General features: G+C 41.0%; 2 protein-coding genes across 4 annotated transcripts; both read right to left on the bottom strand.

Moving 5' to 3' along the window:
- Window positions 1-323: 323 nt before the first annotated feature.
- On the bottom strand, window positions 324-9890 carry olfml2ba (olfactomedin-like 2Ba). 2 transcript variants are annotated; one of them, XM_085152107.1, is made up of 9 exons: window positions 9491-9890; window positions 9110-9373; window positions 8743-8850; window positions 7784-7942; window positions 6481-6642; window positions 4958-5186; window positions 3774-4733; window positions 3286-3462; window positions 324-3190 (listed from the first exon to the last, which is right to left on the bottom strand). In XM_085152107.1, exons 1-9 carry the CDS (start codon window positions 9656-9658, stop codon window positions 2574-2576), a joined length of 2844 nt encoding a protein of 947 aa, XP_085008233.1. In that variant the 5' UTR covers window positions 9659-9890; the 3' UTR covers window positions 324-2573. The 2 variants fall into 2 exon arrangements, with proteins under 2 accessions (XP_085008233.1, XP_085008234.1); XM_085152108.1 differs by having other exon boundaries at window positions 9110-9302; window positions 9491-9605.
- Window positions 9891-10444: 554 nt separating this feature from the next.
- LOC146490713 (torsin-1A-interacting protein 1-like) lies at window positions 10445-16379 on the bottom strand. 2 transcript variants are annotated; one of them, XM_085152119.1, is made up of 11 exons: window positions 16263-16379; window positions 15561-15636; window positions 15002-15139; window positions 13772-13909; window positions 13394-13449; window positions 13195-13285; window positions 12987-13091; window positions 12860-12898; window positions 11870-12019; window positions 11567-11692; window positions 10445-11473 (listed from the first exon to the last, which is right to left on the bottom strand). In XM_085152119.1, the coding sequence occupies exons 2-11, from the start codon at window positions 15592-15594 to the stop codon at window positions 10707-10709; spliced, it is 1644 nt and encodes a 547-aa protein (XP_085008245.1). In that variant the 5' UTR covers window positions 15595-15636; window positions 16263-16379; the 3' UTR covers window positions 10445-10706. The 2 variants fall into 2 exon arrangements, with proteins under 2 accessions (XP_085008245.1, XP_085008246.1); XM_085152120.1 differs by lacking the exon at window positions 12860-12898.
- Between the last annotated feature and the right edge of the window lie 50 nt (window positions 16380-16429).

Below are 16429 nucleotides of genomic sequence, written 5' to 3'. Positions count from 1 at the left end.
CCTGTTGACTCCAAAAACATGTTTTATATATGAAATAATAAATGGCAGATAGAAAATCTATTTATGCATAAAAACTAGTTTCTATTCATCTTGAAATTTTATCCCAGAGCAATAAAAAAGCTTCATCATATTTTATAAAAGCTCGTTTTTGCCACTGAATTAAAAAAAACATTCAACAAGTTTCAGTTTTCTGTATCAAAATTTCAACTTACTAACTTGAACTTATGAGACGATAAATCCTAATTGATATAATGGCAAAAAATGCCTTTTTCAGTTGCATAAACACTTAATAGTTACACTAAAGGTCTGATGTTTAACCTCTGGTTTCAAAAAACAAACTGTGAGTACTTCTCCATCCACACAGCTCCTGCTTTTATTCACTGCGTTTGAGAACAGTTGCATTTTTGTGCAGAATTATGATGGTCTATGATCTGTTTTGCTAATTTGAGGGTAAAATTTGCACTATTAATGCAGAACTTTGGATGTACTGTTCTGGCTTTTAATTTATTATATTTGTTTTTTTTTGTCTATCTATGAATAGAGACAGATCTTATATAATAAATCACATATAATAATAGATAAAAAATATGTGATCAGAATTAGTAACCTGTTTTGTCTTCCTGTACATAGCGATAAAGCGAAGTCGTCTCTGTATCGCTGTGCGTTTCTTGTCGTCCTTTCTGCTTACAGAAATACATTTGGGTCAAGAGTGTTTTTGCTGCATCTCTGCTGTATATGGGGGCAAAGAAAAAGTACAATAAAAAAACTTTTATTTTTATTTTTTGTATGTGCAGAAACCAAAATAAACACTGGATTTTCTGTAGCTGTGTGTTCGTATCTGTTGAGCTGTTCGGGGAAACCCTAAACAGAATACGTTTGATTTTTTTTCCTCAGGTAGAAAAGCTGTTCCAGGGTCTTTTCTCCCACAATAACTTTACAACCAGTAACAGTGGTTTAAATTACAGGTTTGATCAGTCATTCGTTTTATGTCTGTATTTATGTTCTTTTCTCTTTAGTCCTTTCCTGCCTGGTTTCCTTCTATCCTCACAGCATTTGAGTTTAATTAATGCTTGCAAGCTATGATTAGAGCCAATTAGGTGTTATCTGTGTTTAGCCAGACAATGAAGACGTTTTCTGTTAGCATCTCAAAACTTTATTGCAGTCTCCTCAAAGCAGTCTGATATGGAGGGAGTAAGCGCTTTCATGTGAGGAAGGATGTGTGGCATATAAGGCTGAAAGTTCAAAAAGGATACAAAACTGTGTATGAATTCTGTTTCTCTGAACAGAGCTGTCGATCAGAAACATTTCGACATTTTTCAGCTTCTCTTTTATAGCATTCAATGTTCATTCACCGGCCACTTTGTTAGGTACACCTGTTCAGCTGCTTATTAATGCAGCCAATCAAACTGCAGCAGCTGAGTGCGTTTAGGCTTGGGGGAAACGACCCTATCCAACTGGTGAAACTGAACATTACAATGGGGAAAGGTGATTTAGGAGACTTTGCAGAACTTGGCGTGGTTGTTGTTGCCAGGTCTGTATATTTTTGCTGAACTACTGGGGTTTCCCACGTAGGCATGTGTAAGCTTTATAGAGAATGCTCCAAAAAAAGAGGAAATATCCTGTTTGCAGCAGTTCTAAATGCCTTGGCGATACCAGAGATCAGGGAACTGTATGAGCTGTTGGACGGCATCAGTAACTCAAACAAACACTTTAAAACCGAGCTATGCAGAAGAGCATGTCTGATTGCGCATGTTGTACTTGGAAGCAGATGGACTACGACAACAGAAGACCATGCTGGGTGCTGTCAGCAAGGTCCAAGAAACTGAGGCTGCAGTCTCCACAGACTAATCGACATTTCACTATAGAAGATTGAAAAGAACATTTCTTAGTCTGAGCCTCCATTTCTGCTGGAACTTTTAGATGATTGGGTCAAAATGTGGTGTAAACAACACGAAGGAGCCATCCAGGCTGGTGGGAGCCAAAAGGCTCTCTTCCACGGCTCTCTTCCAATTTTGTGCCCCTGAGTATTATCACTCACCATATCCATCTCTTTATGACGACAGTGTAGCCATCCTTTGGTGGCTGCTTCCTGTCACAAAGTTCAGATGAACTCAAAGTAGTTTCTTAAACATGACAATGAGTTCACTGTTACATCAACAGCCACCAGATCGCAATCCAATAAAGTACCTTTGAGATGTGGTTGAATGCCATCATGCAGGTACAGCTAATAAATGTGCAGCAACTGTGTGTTGCTACCCTGTCAATATGGACCAAAATCTGAGGAATGTTTCCATCTTCTTGAGTCTGTGCCATGAAGAATTAAAGCAGCAGTGTATACCTAATAAAGTGGCTGATGAGAGTATAGAGCGCAACTTGATGTGTTGACTGAGGAGTAAGTCTTATTAATTTATTTTAAGTAGAAATACAAAAAAAAATCTTAATAAGAACAATTTTGAACACAATATATTGAATTTTATACATTTGGCCCCTCGCTTCTCTCCATACATGAAGCCACGTGGACTGATCTACAATCCATAAACCATAGTATTAACAATTACACTTAAAACAGATCCTTACTGAGCATCAACATAGGCAAGCTTTATGTTGTATGTGACTTGGTGTCCATTGTCCCATGCGTACAAAACACCCTCCTTAGGATTGTAGTCAATCTGTGTGGTGTAGGTGTAGTTGTTGATGAAGGGCATTCTGGGAATCATTTGAGTGTTTGTGTGCGTGTCGAAGGCATATTCCAGGTTGGCGTCTCTTTGGTTATAGCTGTCAACAGCGTACAGGACGCCACACACAACGAAGCAGTTCCCGAAGTGGTTTCGCTTGAGCCCCGTTCTCCAAGTGGTCTCCCTTTGCATGCTGAGGTCTGAGGGGTCCAGTCGACTTAGGACGACCACTTCCTGTAAGAAGCCCTCGTCATCCAGTGCCGGGTAGATGATCCACAGGCCGCTCTCGTCCACAGCAAAGTCGATGTCCGAGTGGCTACGCCAATCCCAAGGCGACGACGAGTCTTCATACAGGGCATCGTGCAGCATGGTCCAGGCAGCCACGTAACGCTGTCGCAGGTCAAACTTGATGATGTCACGGGAGAAGGCGCGATTGTAATAGAAGGCCCCGCCATAGACCACATGGCCTGTGCCGATCCAGTTGTAAGGAAGCTTGTAGGAGTTACTGAAACGGCCTAGAAAAGATACGTAGACGATGACATTTATTACGTCTTATCAAAAAAATGTCAAATTAAAGCTAGTTCTGACTCCAAAAAGCGCACATTCTTACCTTGCTTGAAAACTTCCAGGTTGCGGAATTCCAGAAGGTTGTTTCCATAATAGAAGTTTGTCACATAGATTTTGCCGTTATCAGATTTCGGATCCTTCATCCATGCTCCCTCATTTCTGCCATAGGTGTTGTGAGTGACTGGCTCGGAGATTGTTGCCAACGTGTCCTTGCACTCCTCTGTAAAGAAGACAGAGAGCTCTGAGGGAAGTTTTAAAGGCACTTTAACATCATCCAGACCTACGTCAAAGGGTCTGAAAACAATTAAAGGCTTTTGTTTTAACCAGCTTGAATCACGGAAAGGGGAGGGGTAACACAGAGAAGAGAGCCCTGTCTTGTGAAGTTCGGTCATTCACCAACAAATATCAGTTTCTGTTTCTCTAAATGAAAATGTGAGGTAAGTCCGTACTTTTGAAGTGACATATGCTGACAATAATTTCTGGCTATACACTGGCTCTGGCTGCAGGTGGACACAGATCTTTATTATTTACCGGGTTTCTTTGGCCTGGATTCCTCGTGCCTCTGCATCGGTTCGTCTAGTTCCATGTGTCCTTCCTCTTCCCAGCTGATTTTGTATCTCTGTTTGACCTGAGCAGCCTGTTTGGTAGTTGTGGTGGTGGTGGTTGAAGACGAGGTAGTTAATGCTGCAGGAAGCAAAGCTGTTGGTGTCTGTGGCAAATCTGAGCCTGAAAAGTCGGTGGATGTTGTTTCTTCTGGTTGTTTTGTAGTAGCAGCCTGTGTGGAGGTAGCAGTTGTGGCAGCTGTTGTGGGATGTACCGGTGCTGTGGTCGGGTCAGCGTGGGTTGTGAGGGTCATAGTAGACTCCAGGCTGGTAGTTAAAGGCTTTGTTGTTGGATTTAGTTCAACAGAGCCTGGATTAGCTGAAGTACTGCCAGCTATGGTTTGCAATTGGTCTTTTAGCTCCAGACCAGAGGGTCCCTTCACACTGGTGAGTGTATTTGTTGTTGTGAATGCTTGTGCATTTTCCTCCGTCGCTGTGTTTTCAGAGGCTTGTACTGAGGTTTTGTTGTTTTTCGGCTGACTAATACTTAAAGAAATGTTTGCTGCTTCAGTCAGCGAAGGGACTGGTCTGTTGGTGATTCCAGCAGTGACTGTTTGAGTGGTCTGAGGCACGAAGTTTGTGGTCCTTTCTTTGTTTTCTGCAATAGGTGGTCCAAGGCTGATGCTTCTCACCGTGGATGTGTCACTCTGTGCAACCGATGTGGTTCCCATGGCACTGATAAACCTTTGAGGAGTTTTTAAGGGCTCAGTTTCTTTTGTGTTTTTTGATTGGCTGGTCTTCTTAGGTGCGTGCAAAGGACCTGTTGTTTTTGGTCGAAACAATCTCAGTCCTTCTCTGGTCCAGGGCTGAGGAGATCTGGGTTGAAGCAGATTCTCTTCGATAAGGAGGTTATCTGGACCGTCACCGCTCAAACCATGATACTCAAAAACTAAAAGAAAGGGAGGAAAAAGATTTGAGCACCACAAGAAAATGTTAGAAGCAGAGTTCTGCTGTTTGTTAGCTGAGAGCCAGCAAAGCTTCTGTGACCATCTCTCACTGCTACGACACATCCTGAACTGTACAAATGACTATAATTACACATCCAGAATAAACACTTCTCTCTAGTCTTCGTTGCTTTAATGCCACTTAAGGTAACAGACAGATTGCACTCACAGTTCTCTCCAGGCTCCCCATCATCTGCCACCATTGGATCAGGCTCGGATTTATAAAAAGTCATTCCTCTGATAATCATTCCAGATGATCCAGCCTTTGACACCTGAGAAGCCTCCTTATTAGCGCTACTTTTGAGGGTCACCTGAGGTCTGACCTCAATGATCTGACCAGAGCCGTCTGTGTGTAAGAAGGGTTGATTTTCCGCAATGAGCTTCCCGTCAAACCTTTCCTGTTAGACAACAAGGCACACACAACTTCTGAGGAAATGATTCACTCTGTATTAAGAAGAGATCAATTACGACCCTTTGGCTATAAACTGTACAAACAGCTGTCAAGGATTTGGATTGGTGTAACAAAGATATCTGTGAAATCTTTCAAAAAGTATGTTATGTTTTTTATTTTTCACTACCAGCAAAAGAGAATTTGGAGTTGTGTAAATAATGAGTCAGTGTGTGGCAAAGAAACTGTTCAGATCGAGTGAGAAGAATAGCATGGACAAGCTGAAACTCCAACAAGTTACAATGATCCCAAATTATCCCAAAGTGCAGAGGAAAGTTTTAATCACAAACCTAATCTAAAACATTTGCCTTGTTTTACTGTCACTTTAATAACCTTGTTGGATGTTTCCTGTCATTTTTCTAGTGAATCAACTGCGTTTAAAGTCCAAGACCATGCAATCCTCCTGGATGGGCTCTCAAGTTTATACTCGAGCTGTCAGGGCCCAGCGGTACGCTCTGTGGTCTGAGGTCTGCTATCGTCCTGCCAATCCTTTCAATTACATCAATAACTTTCTTTTACACATTTCTGGGCCTTAATCACGGAGACAATGATTTTTATGAAGGACTTTGTGGAAAGAACACGTAATTGTTCCTTTTGCTTTGGAGGACTGTTAGCAGGCTAAACAGAAACATCTGACTGTGATCACTTCTTTGATACGTGTTTCCTTCAGTCACAGCCTTGCATTCAATGGGAAATATCAGTGCTGCAAATTAAAAGTGACTCCTGATACAAAGTTATCTCAGTATCTTCCACAGCATGTCTTTATCCTGTCTTCCTTCTCTCACCCCAACCAATCACAGCAGATGGCCCCGCCCCTCCCTGAGCCTGGTTCTGCTGGAGGTTTCTTCCTGTTAAAAGGGAGTTTTTCCTTCCCACTGTCGCCAAAGTGCTGCTCATAGGGGGTCAAATGATTGTTGGGTTTTTCTCTGTATCTATGAAGCGCCTTGAGGCGACTTTTGTTGTGATTTGGCGCTATATAAATAAAATTGAATTGAATATATTACTCATGATGGCATGATATACTGCAATCATGCAGTACTTGATGCAATACTTACTAAACAATGTAGGTATTCTCATTTTTAGTAACAAACATTTACAGTTGAAAAGAATTTTATTGTAGCTGTATTTAAATAGTTAATAAGCAAACAGTTATTTCACTAAATACAGGGAAATAATTACCTGTAGAACCCGGCAATTGTTTAGTTGCTACTATGTTATTACAGCGTCAGTATTGTCACACTTACCTCTGGCTCTTGATTGGCTGCTGCCCTGCTGACCTCGCCAACTGTCTTCCCATCCTTATGCTGATTTGGAAGAGGAGTAGGTGGGCTTTCAGTCACACTTCCTTGAACAGAAGTACTTTCCCAAAACTTCACCTCATCCACAGACGGATTCAGAGACACCAACTGCATGCAGACATGGTGAGAGGTAAACAGACTGGTTCTTATAGAGCGCTTTACTCTCAAGTGTTTAAAACAATTTATAAACTTTGCCTCATACACTTGTCTCTATTTTCTAACATTTACATTCCCCCCCCCCCCCCCCCCAATGTATCAGAGAGAAACTGCACACTGAAGCAGCTGGGGATTGAACCCCAGCCTTCGAAGTTGTAGTTGAAGCTATGCCTTCTGCCTTCTGAGCTACAACCGTCGGGATGGACCTTGGGTATGCTAATCCTAGCAGAGGAAGAAAAACTTAGGGTGTCAAAGACCTCAGGTCATCAGTAGGACTTTCAATTCAGAGACTGCAACTAGAAGTCCTGACAATAAACAATCATGAAACCAACACAGCTCAACAGAATTCAGTCATCATCCATTTGAGTATTTTTACTGCTGTGTGTCCAAATCTTTGTGCTTATTTATGTAAAGGACAAGTGCTAAAACAGTTTAAGTGCTCCCTTTCAAGAAATCAGCATGATCAGCATCTTTGCTCACTATTTATGGCATTACCACCCATCTCTACAAGTGACCTATTCATTTGATATAGATGGAAATAATTGCTATGAATATAACATTAGATATGCCTGAGTATGAGCCATCAGGTGAGTAAGCTGTTTGGGGCTGTATTTCTGGAGGTAGAGCAGGTCATCTAATTAAAAGGTTGGTGGTTTGATCCCTGGATGCTCCAGTCTGCATGCCAAAGTACTCTTGAGCAAGATACTGATACAAGATTCATTAAAGTGTGAATATTAGACAGAAAAAAGTGTGAATGAAGCACATCGTATAAAATGCTCAAGTGGAGTAAAAAGTGTTAGTTAGAGATGAATGTACTTTATGTAGGCAAAATTTGTCTAATTTAATGACAAAAACTACAAACTTTCTTGGTTTGTGAACTGAATAGGGAATAGTTAGTTACAGTATTTTACTTTCCCTTTGATAATATTCGCATTTTGCTCCAATTGTTACCAAGCAAAGGCAGAGTTTGCTATGGTGCTAAAGACAGGTAAATAATTATCTGTGGAACTCAGTAGTTATGTAGTTACTATGTTATTACAGTGTCTCAATAGGTTAAGGCTGTGATATATCCATGCTAAGATGTTACACTTACCTCTGGGTCTTGATATGCTGCAGCTCTGCTAACCTCTCCAACTATCTTTCCACCCTGAGGCTGATGGGGAAGCGGAGTCGGGCTTTCAGTTAAACCTGTTTGACTAGTAGGACCTTCCCTGAGTTTCACCTCATCCACAGATGGATTCAGAGACACCGCCTAAATGCAAACATGGATACATCAAGCTACTAACATAAGTGTTATATTTTTGTTAACGATCAGCAATCATAACACTAGCAGAGGAAGAAAAAGTATTTTATTAATATATTAATATGAATTAAATCAGGAAACCAGTCAAAGTTTTAAAGCAGCAAAAACAATGACACACATAAAAAAACATGTTGTAGCCAGTTGTAGACCTCGTTTCAACTCTGTGGTTCAACTTTGGTAGGTGCAGGCTCCTATCTTTATTTTATGGCAAACAGACTGATAGCACACTCTGACAGGTGTTTTCAGTTATGAGCGTTATACTCTCGTCTGCATAAGCATGCAACCCTCTGGTTCATTTTGCTGCACCTGTTCGAGGGGAAAAAACTTGATGGTTTACGTTGCTATTGGCTCATTTCAGTATATGGAGTTTAGTGAGTTCAGCAAACTCCCAACTGCTTCACTCAAAGTCCATATGAGAAGAGCATAAACATTCAGGTAATGTATTAAATGTGCTGCTTTTAGGTAATTTGGAACTTATATATGTTCGTGCTGTAATTACAGCTTTGCTCTTGTGTAAGTTTATAGACTAAAGCCCAACAAACACGTTCTGTAGAAAAATCTGGTAATTTACTGACTAAGAAAAAGGATCCAAAGATCCAAAGAAAAGCTCTGGCAGATAAAGTTCCACATGTCAAGCTTCTTGTAAATCTGAAAGCAGCACCTAAGGGAGTCTTTAACAGGACCTCCAGAAGCCACCACTACACGCACACCTGTTAGGGAGAGTTAGCATGTGTTTCCTGTTGCGCTACCTTTTCGATGTGATCCACGCGATCAATGAGCTTGTTGGTCACGGAGTGTAGCTTCAGTAGATCCATGCCATAGAAGGATCCCTCCAGCAGCTCGAGTATGGTGGACAGCTAAAACAACAACAACAAAAAAATGATCAAGTGAAGTTAAAGAATTCAAAACATAGAATTCATGAAGTAGGCACATCCCCAGTCCATTCAAACTCTGGTTGTGGTCAAATATTGATTATCCTTTTCGGAAATTGATAAATATCAGACATCCATGCCACCAGGGGTCCAGGTCCATCTACAAATCAACAGTCAGATGTCGCATGAACACCTGTGGATACCGGAGGCTCTGGCATGATAAATGTTCAGGAGGAAACTTCACCTTGACATTTTCGTTCCCAGCTTCCCTAAGCTTTTTTAGCCTGTACTCTCCCTCGCAGGGGTTGACCGCTGATGGTGGGGCGATGCAGGCGCACTTGCACTCCGGTCCAGAAGTGATGGTCTCCACGGTGTAGAAGTCCTGCGCAGACGCGCTCCCTTCTTCTATCCGTCGACAGGCGCTTCTGCTCAGGGGTCTGACAACACATTTACACCGACAGTCAGAGCCTTCCGACAGGGCTTTCACTTTGTCATAATCACCCAGCAGCTATAAAGAGAAGAGGACGGATGTATTTTCCACCAGCAATCGGGAACTTTTCAATTTTTGCGCACAAAGTGTAAAATGCAGGATATAAGGAAACATTAAATGAGCTATTTATCCTACCTTGGAGAGAATGTTCTGTCGGCCTTCTATCTCCTCTTGCAGTCTGTCATTTTGCTCTGCACTGCTCTCAAGTTGGGACCTGGGATTTTCAGCCAGGGGCTTTGGCGCTCCAGATCCCCATGGAAAAAACGCGCAGCTTATCACGATGACAAAGCCTAACTTGTACATTATGTGAGATTCACAGCGCGCAGATAAAAGAAATAACAAATAGCCCGTCACCAACAGATTCAGGTGCACGAAAAAGTCATAGCCTACCACTGATTTTAGAAATCAGAGAGTGCGTGGAAAAAATGACATCAAATATCCGGATTAGGCTTCATGGGTCATCTTTTTCAGAGTCACAATGAACGCAGACTGATGCGACTGAAGAAAGAGTGCACCCTGTGGGAGAGCAGCCGGCATCTGGTGCTGGAGCAACGCTGACAGGAGGCGGGCCTGATCAAACTGGCGAGGAGGAGTTGAACTGCTTCAAAAGACTTCAGAGACATGATGTGCAGCTTGTTAGTGTTAGTCGTGATTAAACTGCAACCTCCAAACTCGGATTTTATTTCAGGTTCAATTTAATTTGCAGTTCCAGATTAAAGAAGGTGCAGTTTGACTTCATATGCAAACTTTATGCTGCCACCAAGCCTTTTCACAGACGCTGGAGACAAGTTTCAGATGTGGATTTGCTGCCCTCTGGTGGCAACAGTGTTCATTACAGTCACAAAAGACATTTAAAATTCTTCAGCGTTTATTTTTTACTTTAAGGCACATATAATTTATGTACTAATCTTCATTCTTTATCCCGTAGTGTAACGCATACATGTACATATAGACAAAAAGGACTTTGTGTGTTCAGTTAAGGCATGTCGGCGCCATGCAAGTTTCCAAATCACAGAAGACATTTGCAATAACAATTAAAAACCCCATTGCCGTGATACCAAAAGAATAGTTCTTCCTTCTATCTTGTGACTCCAAGTATTTATTAAAACGCAGAAATTACCTTCAAAATTTTAAATATAATGCAGAGACCAAATAAACTTACAATTATCTGTTCATAATTACATCTGATCAGAGAAATTCCTTTAAATCCCATACCATAATGATTCTCATTCATTCTGGAAGTCCACATCTGTATATTCAATATCCTTGAGGTCTACTACCTCCCAAATGATCAATTACCCAGCTTAGTTCCCAGATTAAAAGTTCAGACTAGAATGAATGCTTCTGCTCTCTAGCACCCTTCAAGCTCTATCCTCTGCTCTGCTGCCACGGGGAGGATAAGGTGAGAAATACGACTCCACAGTCCACCATATTTGTCCAGGTCCATCATGTCAAAAGACACTGGGTGGCCATGAGTGAGGAATTTCTTTTGGAGGTGGTCATCCACCATCTCCTCAACAGCACACAAGTTAATCTTAGCAGGAATCTCGTCTTCTTCCCCCAGCAGCACAGTGAAGATCAGAAAAGTGTTCTTGTATGCGGCATTCTCGTGATCGCAATAACGATAAAAAATTAGCGTGGAGCCCGGAGGTAGCTCTTCAAAGCGATGAATGACGGCTACAGGTTTGTCTCCTTCAAACGCTCCCTGCAACTTCCTGTCAATGTCCAGTTTGACGTGGTCACTGTCCTGGCTGGCTTTGCTGGCTCCATCTATGTGGAGGACGGAGGCGTTCAGGGCGGAAGAGTAGGCGGAGGCCAGGTCCTGAGCTAGGCAGTTCAGCGTCTTCTCAGCTCTGAGGCCTGCAGTGAGAATCAGACTCACGGGCTCCGTGGGCTGTGCGGTCTGAAGGTGTCTCTTAAGGTGGATCCTGCCCCTATTCCAGAGCTCAGCACGCTGGTTAGGAAACCGAGTCTTTACTTTTTCCAGCTGCCTGAGGAAGACGTCTATCCGCCGTACATCATTCGTCTGAGGCGGAGATTCTGGCTGAAGAAAATGCTGCAGCGCGATAGCAACAATTGCCATTACTATAGCAACTACTAGCCAGCATTTTCCACTTCCTACGGAGAAAAGGCCAGTGTTATTTAAACATGTACTTCATAACAAAAATAATTATTTAAAAAAAAAAAAAAGAACAAATGTACTAAGATTACCCCTAGTGACTTGTGGATCTTCAGTTTGACTAGCCTCTGGGGTGATAGGACCGATGTTTTCAACATCATTACTGCGGTCATCTAACTGTGTTGGGCTCTCAGGTTTGTCCTGTCTTTCCTCTGAAGCTGAAAAATTGTTCACGGGGAAAAAACAAGTTTACACAAATAAAACATGGTAAAGAAAAGAAAAAACAACTTACACACTCCTAGTTTCCTCGTGGAGTCACAGAAAGTTAGCAGACTGAAGCAAAAGGTTTAAGGAACAAATTCTAGTCAGTGATGTTCCAAAAAGCTCTGACTCACCATCTCCAAATTGATTATCTGACTTGTTCGTGGCTGAGATGTTTTGATTTAGCTCAGGTTCCGGTTCATCGCCCTCGTCATCCGCGGTGTCATTCAGCATTTCTGAAGTGGGTAATTCTGATGGTTCGTTCGTTGTGACGCGACTTTCATCTAACGAAGTAAAAACAGTTTAACTTTCACAACATCCTAAGACTTTGGATCTCTAAACACTTGAGATTCTTGTGTCCCATAGGATTAAGCAAGTGCTTCATCTTTAAATATGACTAGAAAACTTTTATTACAGCAGTAGTTTCCTTTTTAATCTTAGAACAACAAGGCTAAATGTATGTTTTAAACCAAATTAAATATAGACTTTCAAATAAATCCATAATAACATCTGAATCAGCTGTTACAATACTCTGACAGGAACACTAACCTGATTTTGGCGCTATCGTGACTTGTTTCTCATTTTTTGATAAATGGTAAATGGCCTGCATTTGTATAGCGCTTTTCTAGTCCTTAAGGACCCCAAAGCGCTTTACACTACATTCAGTCATTCACACACTGGTGATGGCAGCTACATTGTAGCCACAGCTACCCTGGGGCGCACTGACAGAGGCGAGGCTGCCGGACACTGGTGCCACCGGGCCCTCTGACCACCACCAGTAGGCAAACATGGGGTTAGTATCTTGCCCAAGGATATTTGGCAAGATACTAACCTGGCAGCCTGGGATCGAACCACCGACCTTCTGATTAGTGGCTGACCTGCTCTGCCACCTGAGCTACAGCCACCCTAACAACTGTTTGCCATCAGTTTGACTAGGATTGCTTTTCTTCTCCGTCTGTGTGCTGTCCTTATCGGGAGAATGTGCTTCTGCAACAGGTTGCACCTCTTTTTTAGACGACTCCCTGTCTGCAATAAGCACGTGACTCATTTATGTTAATTACCCATGAAATCTGTCATATCTCTTCAAGATCCCACACGTGGTCTCTTTAATATTCCTTCCTTACCTTGAATAGTGTCGCTGAAGTCAGCATGTTGAGCTGTGGCTGATTAAACAGGATCAAAGCATTTTTTGATCAGTAGAAACATTTGGTAACAAATGTTCTCTTGACTCTGAACGGTTGAACAATTTACCTGCTGTAACTGTGTGTCCCTGAAAATGAGCCCGATCACTGTCTAAGTTCTCACAGGATCCGTCTTCATTTGTCTTTGTTGACTGTGTATTTCCTTCACTGAACTCTGTAAAAAAGAAATCACAGTTTTGTTTGTGGAGTCACAGAAAGTTAGCTGACTGAACAAAAAAGAATTCTGATCAGTGATGTTTCAGAAAGGTCAGACTCACGGTCTCCAGACTGACAGCCTGTGTTGTCCGTGGCTGAGATTTCTTCTTTTTTCTCACTTTCGCCTCCATCTATCTGATCATCTTTTTTCTCACTTTCTATCTGATCATCTTTTTTCTCACTTTCTATCTGATCATCTTTTTTCTCACTTTCTATCTGATCATCTTTTTTCTCACTTTCTATCTGATCATCTTTTTTCTCTTGGGTTGGTGGAACAGTTGTTTCAGATTCTCCCTGCGTCGTGGTTTGACTTGTGCCTGATGAAATAAAAATAGTTTAACTTCCAAAGAAACGTTTTAAAACTCCTTCAGAAAGCCCGGAGAGCTCTGTCATTGCTATTTAACAATAAAGTCTGCCTCTTTGGAAGAAAAAAGAAAGGAGGAAAAATGAGGGGTGGCTCAAGACTTTGTAAAATGAATATGGTCATTTTAGGAGCACAGCAGTAACAAAACTTACAAATGAGTAATAACTAAGACAAACAATGCTGGTTGATGATGTTCCAAAGTAGGGTATATAATATAACTGATTGTTGACTAATATCTGAATTATGTGCTGTAACACTTGGACAGAAACACTGACCTGAAGCAGTCCCTTCTGTTGTGGCTGATTTCTCTCTTTTTTGTGTCTCTTGTTTGCAGTCACCACCATTGTTAACAACAGCTTGGTTTGGTGATACAGTTGTTACAGCTTCCTCTTGTGTCTTGGTTTGCTTTGTGTCTGATGAAATAAAAATAGTTTAGCTTCCATAGCAACCTAGGACTTCTGATCTCTACATTTTTAATATTATTATGCCCCAAAAATCATCTTGGATCAGGCATCTGCAGCATCCTTAATGGAGATTTCTTTTAACAAAGCCCAGGGCAACAGTAATTCCCTTTTTAATCTTGGAACAATAAAATTGATAATAACTCCTAGGTGAGATATCTCATTTGCAACATTTTCAGAAAACTTGACCTCCGACCTTGACCTTAAGTTGAGGTTTTATTAGATGCACCTATGGTATGAATTCCAAAATCCTATGTCGCCTCATTCTCGACTTATCACATTCAAAAACTTGGGTGCTAGCCCCGCCCACCTGGCAGGGTGACGATGATACCCCATTAGCTTTTTATGGCTGAGGGATAAAAATCATCCTGATCATTGAAAATCTGTTCTAAGTCCAGCAGCAACAAAAAGAAAACCTGCAATCTATCGGAACACAGGAAGACAGAGTCCTGCTTTTTCTTCTTTTGTCTTCCACTTCTTCACCTTCCTGTTTTTCAAGAACACACTACACACCATGCTGAGTATGCCAAGTTTGATCTCAACAGTTCTTTGGGAATCACCTGTTTTAGTGCAAAATGCCCGTCTTTAGCATATTTTAGAGCTCAGGTGGAAAAAATTATATGTTTTTAGCAAAGTAACAAAGATCCTAAAATACAATTCAAAATCAGTTCTTTGTTGTCTGTTACAACAGCGGCTCATCCCTTGAAAATGAGTGAAAAAGCACTCAGTGTCCAAAGAAACGTTTTAAAACTCCTTCAGAAAGCCCAGAGAGCTCTGTCATTGCTATTTAACAATAAAGTCGGCCTCATTGGAAGAAAAAAGAAAGGAGGAAAAATGAGGGGTGGCTCAAGACTTATGTCTGTAACAAGATTTGTAAAATGAATATGGCCATTTTAGGAGCACAGCAGTAACAAAATTTACAAATGGCTAATAACTAAGACAAACAATGCTGGTTGATGATGTTCCAAAGTGGGGTATATAATATAACTGATTGTTGACTAATATCTGAATTATGTGCTGTAACACTTGGACAGAAACACTGACCCGAAGCAGTCCCTTCTGTTGTGGCTGATTTCTCTCTTTTTTGTGTCTCTTCTTTGCAGTCACCACCATTGTTAACAACAGCTTGGATTGGTGATACAGTTGTTACAGATTCCTCTTGTGTCTTGGTTTGACTTGTGTCTGATGAAATAAAAATAGTTTAACTTCCATAGCAACCTAGGACTTCCGATCTCTACATTTTTAATATTATTATACCCCAAAAATCATCTTGGATCAGGCATCTGCAGCATCCTTAATGGAGATTTCTTTTAACAAAGCCCAGGGAAACAGTAATTCCCTTTTTATATATTTGTTCTATACAGATCTTGGTTATAACTGATTTTTAAGTATTTATTTACATTTCATCACGAGAAACAAATAACATTTTAGGTCAGAAACATGCTATAACTGAAGTAAATGCCAAATATTAACCGTACACGTGTTCAGTATTTCTTGAAACAGAGATAAACATTAGTTATGTCTGTACTGCTTTAATAATGCAGCGAGTCGACCACCAAACAGCAAACACTGGCTGAGCAACAAGGAAATATTAGAATTTTACCTGCTGCGTTCTGATTGGGGACTTCCTTTTCCATGTCTTTAGATAGATGATCTTCCTTTTCTTCACTCAGGGTTCACTGGATGGTTCAAGCGTGAATAAAACCAATAAACATTACATTTTTTTTTCTTTTTTTATGCGAAGCCACGAGTTACAGTTTGTCGTCACATGTTCAAAGGTCCAAACAAATATTGTAAATCTGCTTACGTGCATGTCAACAGAGCCAAGCTCAAAGGCAGTCTCGCTAAAGTTAAAGAAGAACAACAACAACCATTACGCTCCTCAACTTTTCAAACTGTCACTAAATAAAAATGAAATATGTACATTGCAATTTGGAAGTATTAATTTGTGGCTGTGCTTTCGCGGATTTGCTAAATAATGTTTTGTTGTTAAATCGAAACTGAACTTGCTGCGAGGCGACAGTAAGCAAGCCGAAGAAAAGCTAGTATAAATTATTGCGAGAGAAATAACTACTCGCCGGGAACTAAGCTCTAATGACATGCACGAAACGTAAATTGTTGGTAACCTTAATTAAATAGAGCTAGTTATTTAAGTGACAAAAGATAACTAAGCTAGCCCAGCCAGAGAGATGCTAATTTAGCCAACAATTACCAAAGCATTACTTAGGTGTTACTGTAAAAAAATGCCTTCGTGTAACTCAAAAGTCATAACGATACGTGGGCTTTTCTGATTACTGCTCCATACCAAATATGTCACGGATCATATCGCCGTAGATCATACGCTTCCTTAGCTTTCAGTTAGCATATGTGACACTCATAGCAGACTAAAATTCTGAAGCGGAACATATTAGTGCTTTTGTTTCTGTCGAGATAACTAAACGTTGCACTATATTCCGGACGGCAACGGTGTCC

The sequence above is a fragment of the Neolamprologus multifasciatus genome, chromosome 23, assembly GCF_963576455.1.
Source record: "Neolamprologus multifasciatus chromosome 23, fNeoMul1.2, whole genome shotgun sequence".
NCBI classification, from domain to species: domain Eukaryota; kingdom Metazoa; phylum Chordata; class Actinopteri; order Cichliformes; family Cichlidae; genus Neolamprologus; species Neolamprologus multifasciatus.
Note: the sequence above shows the minus strand (reverse complement) of the source record. Positions and strands in the feature narration are given on the sequence as shown.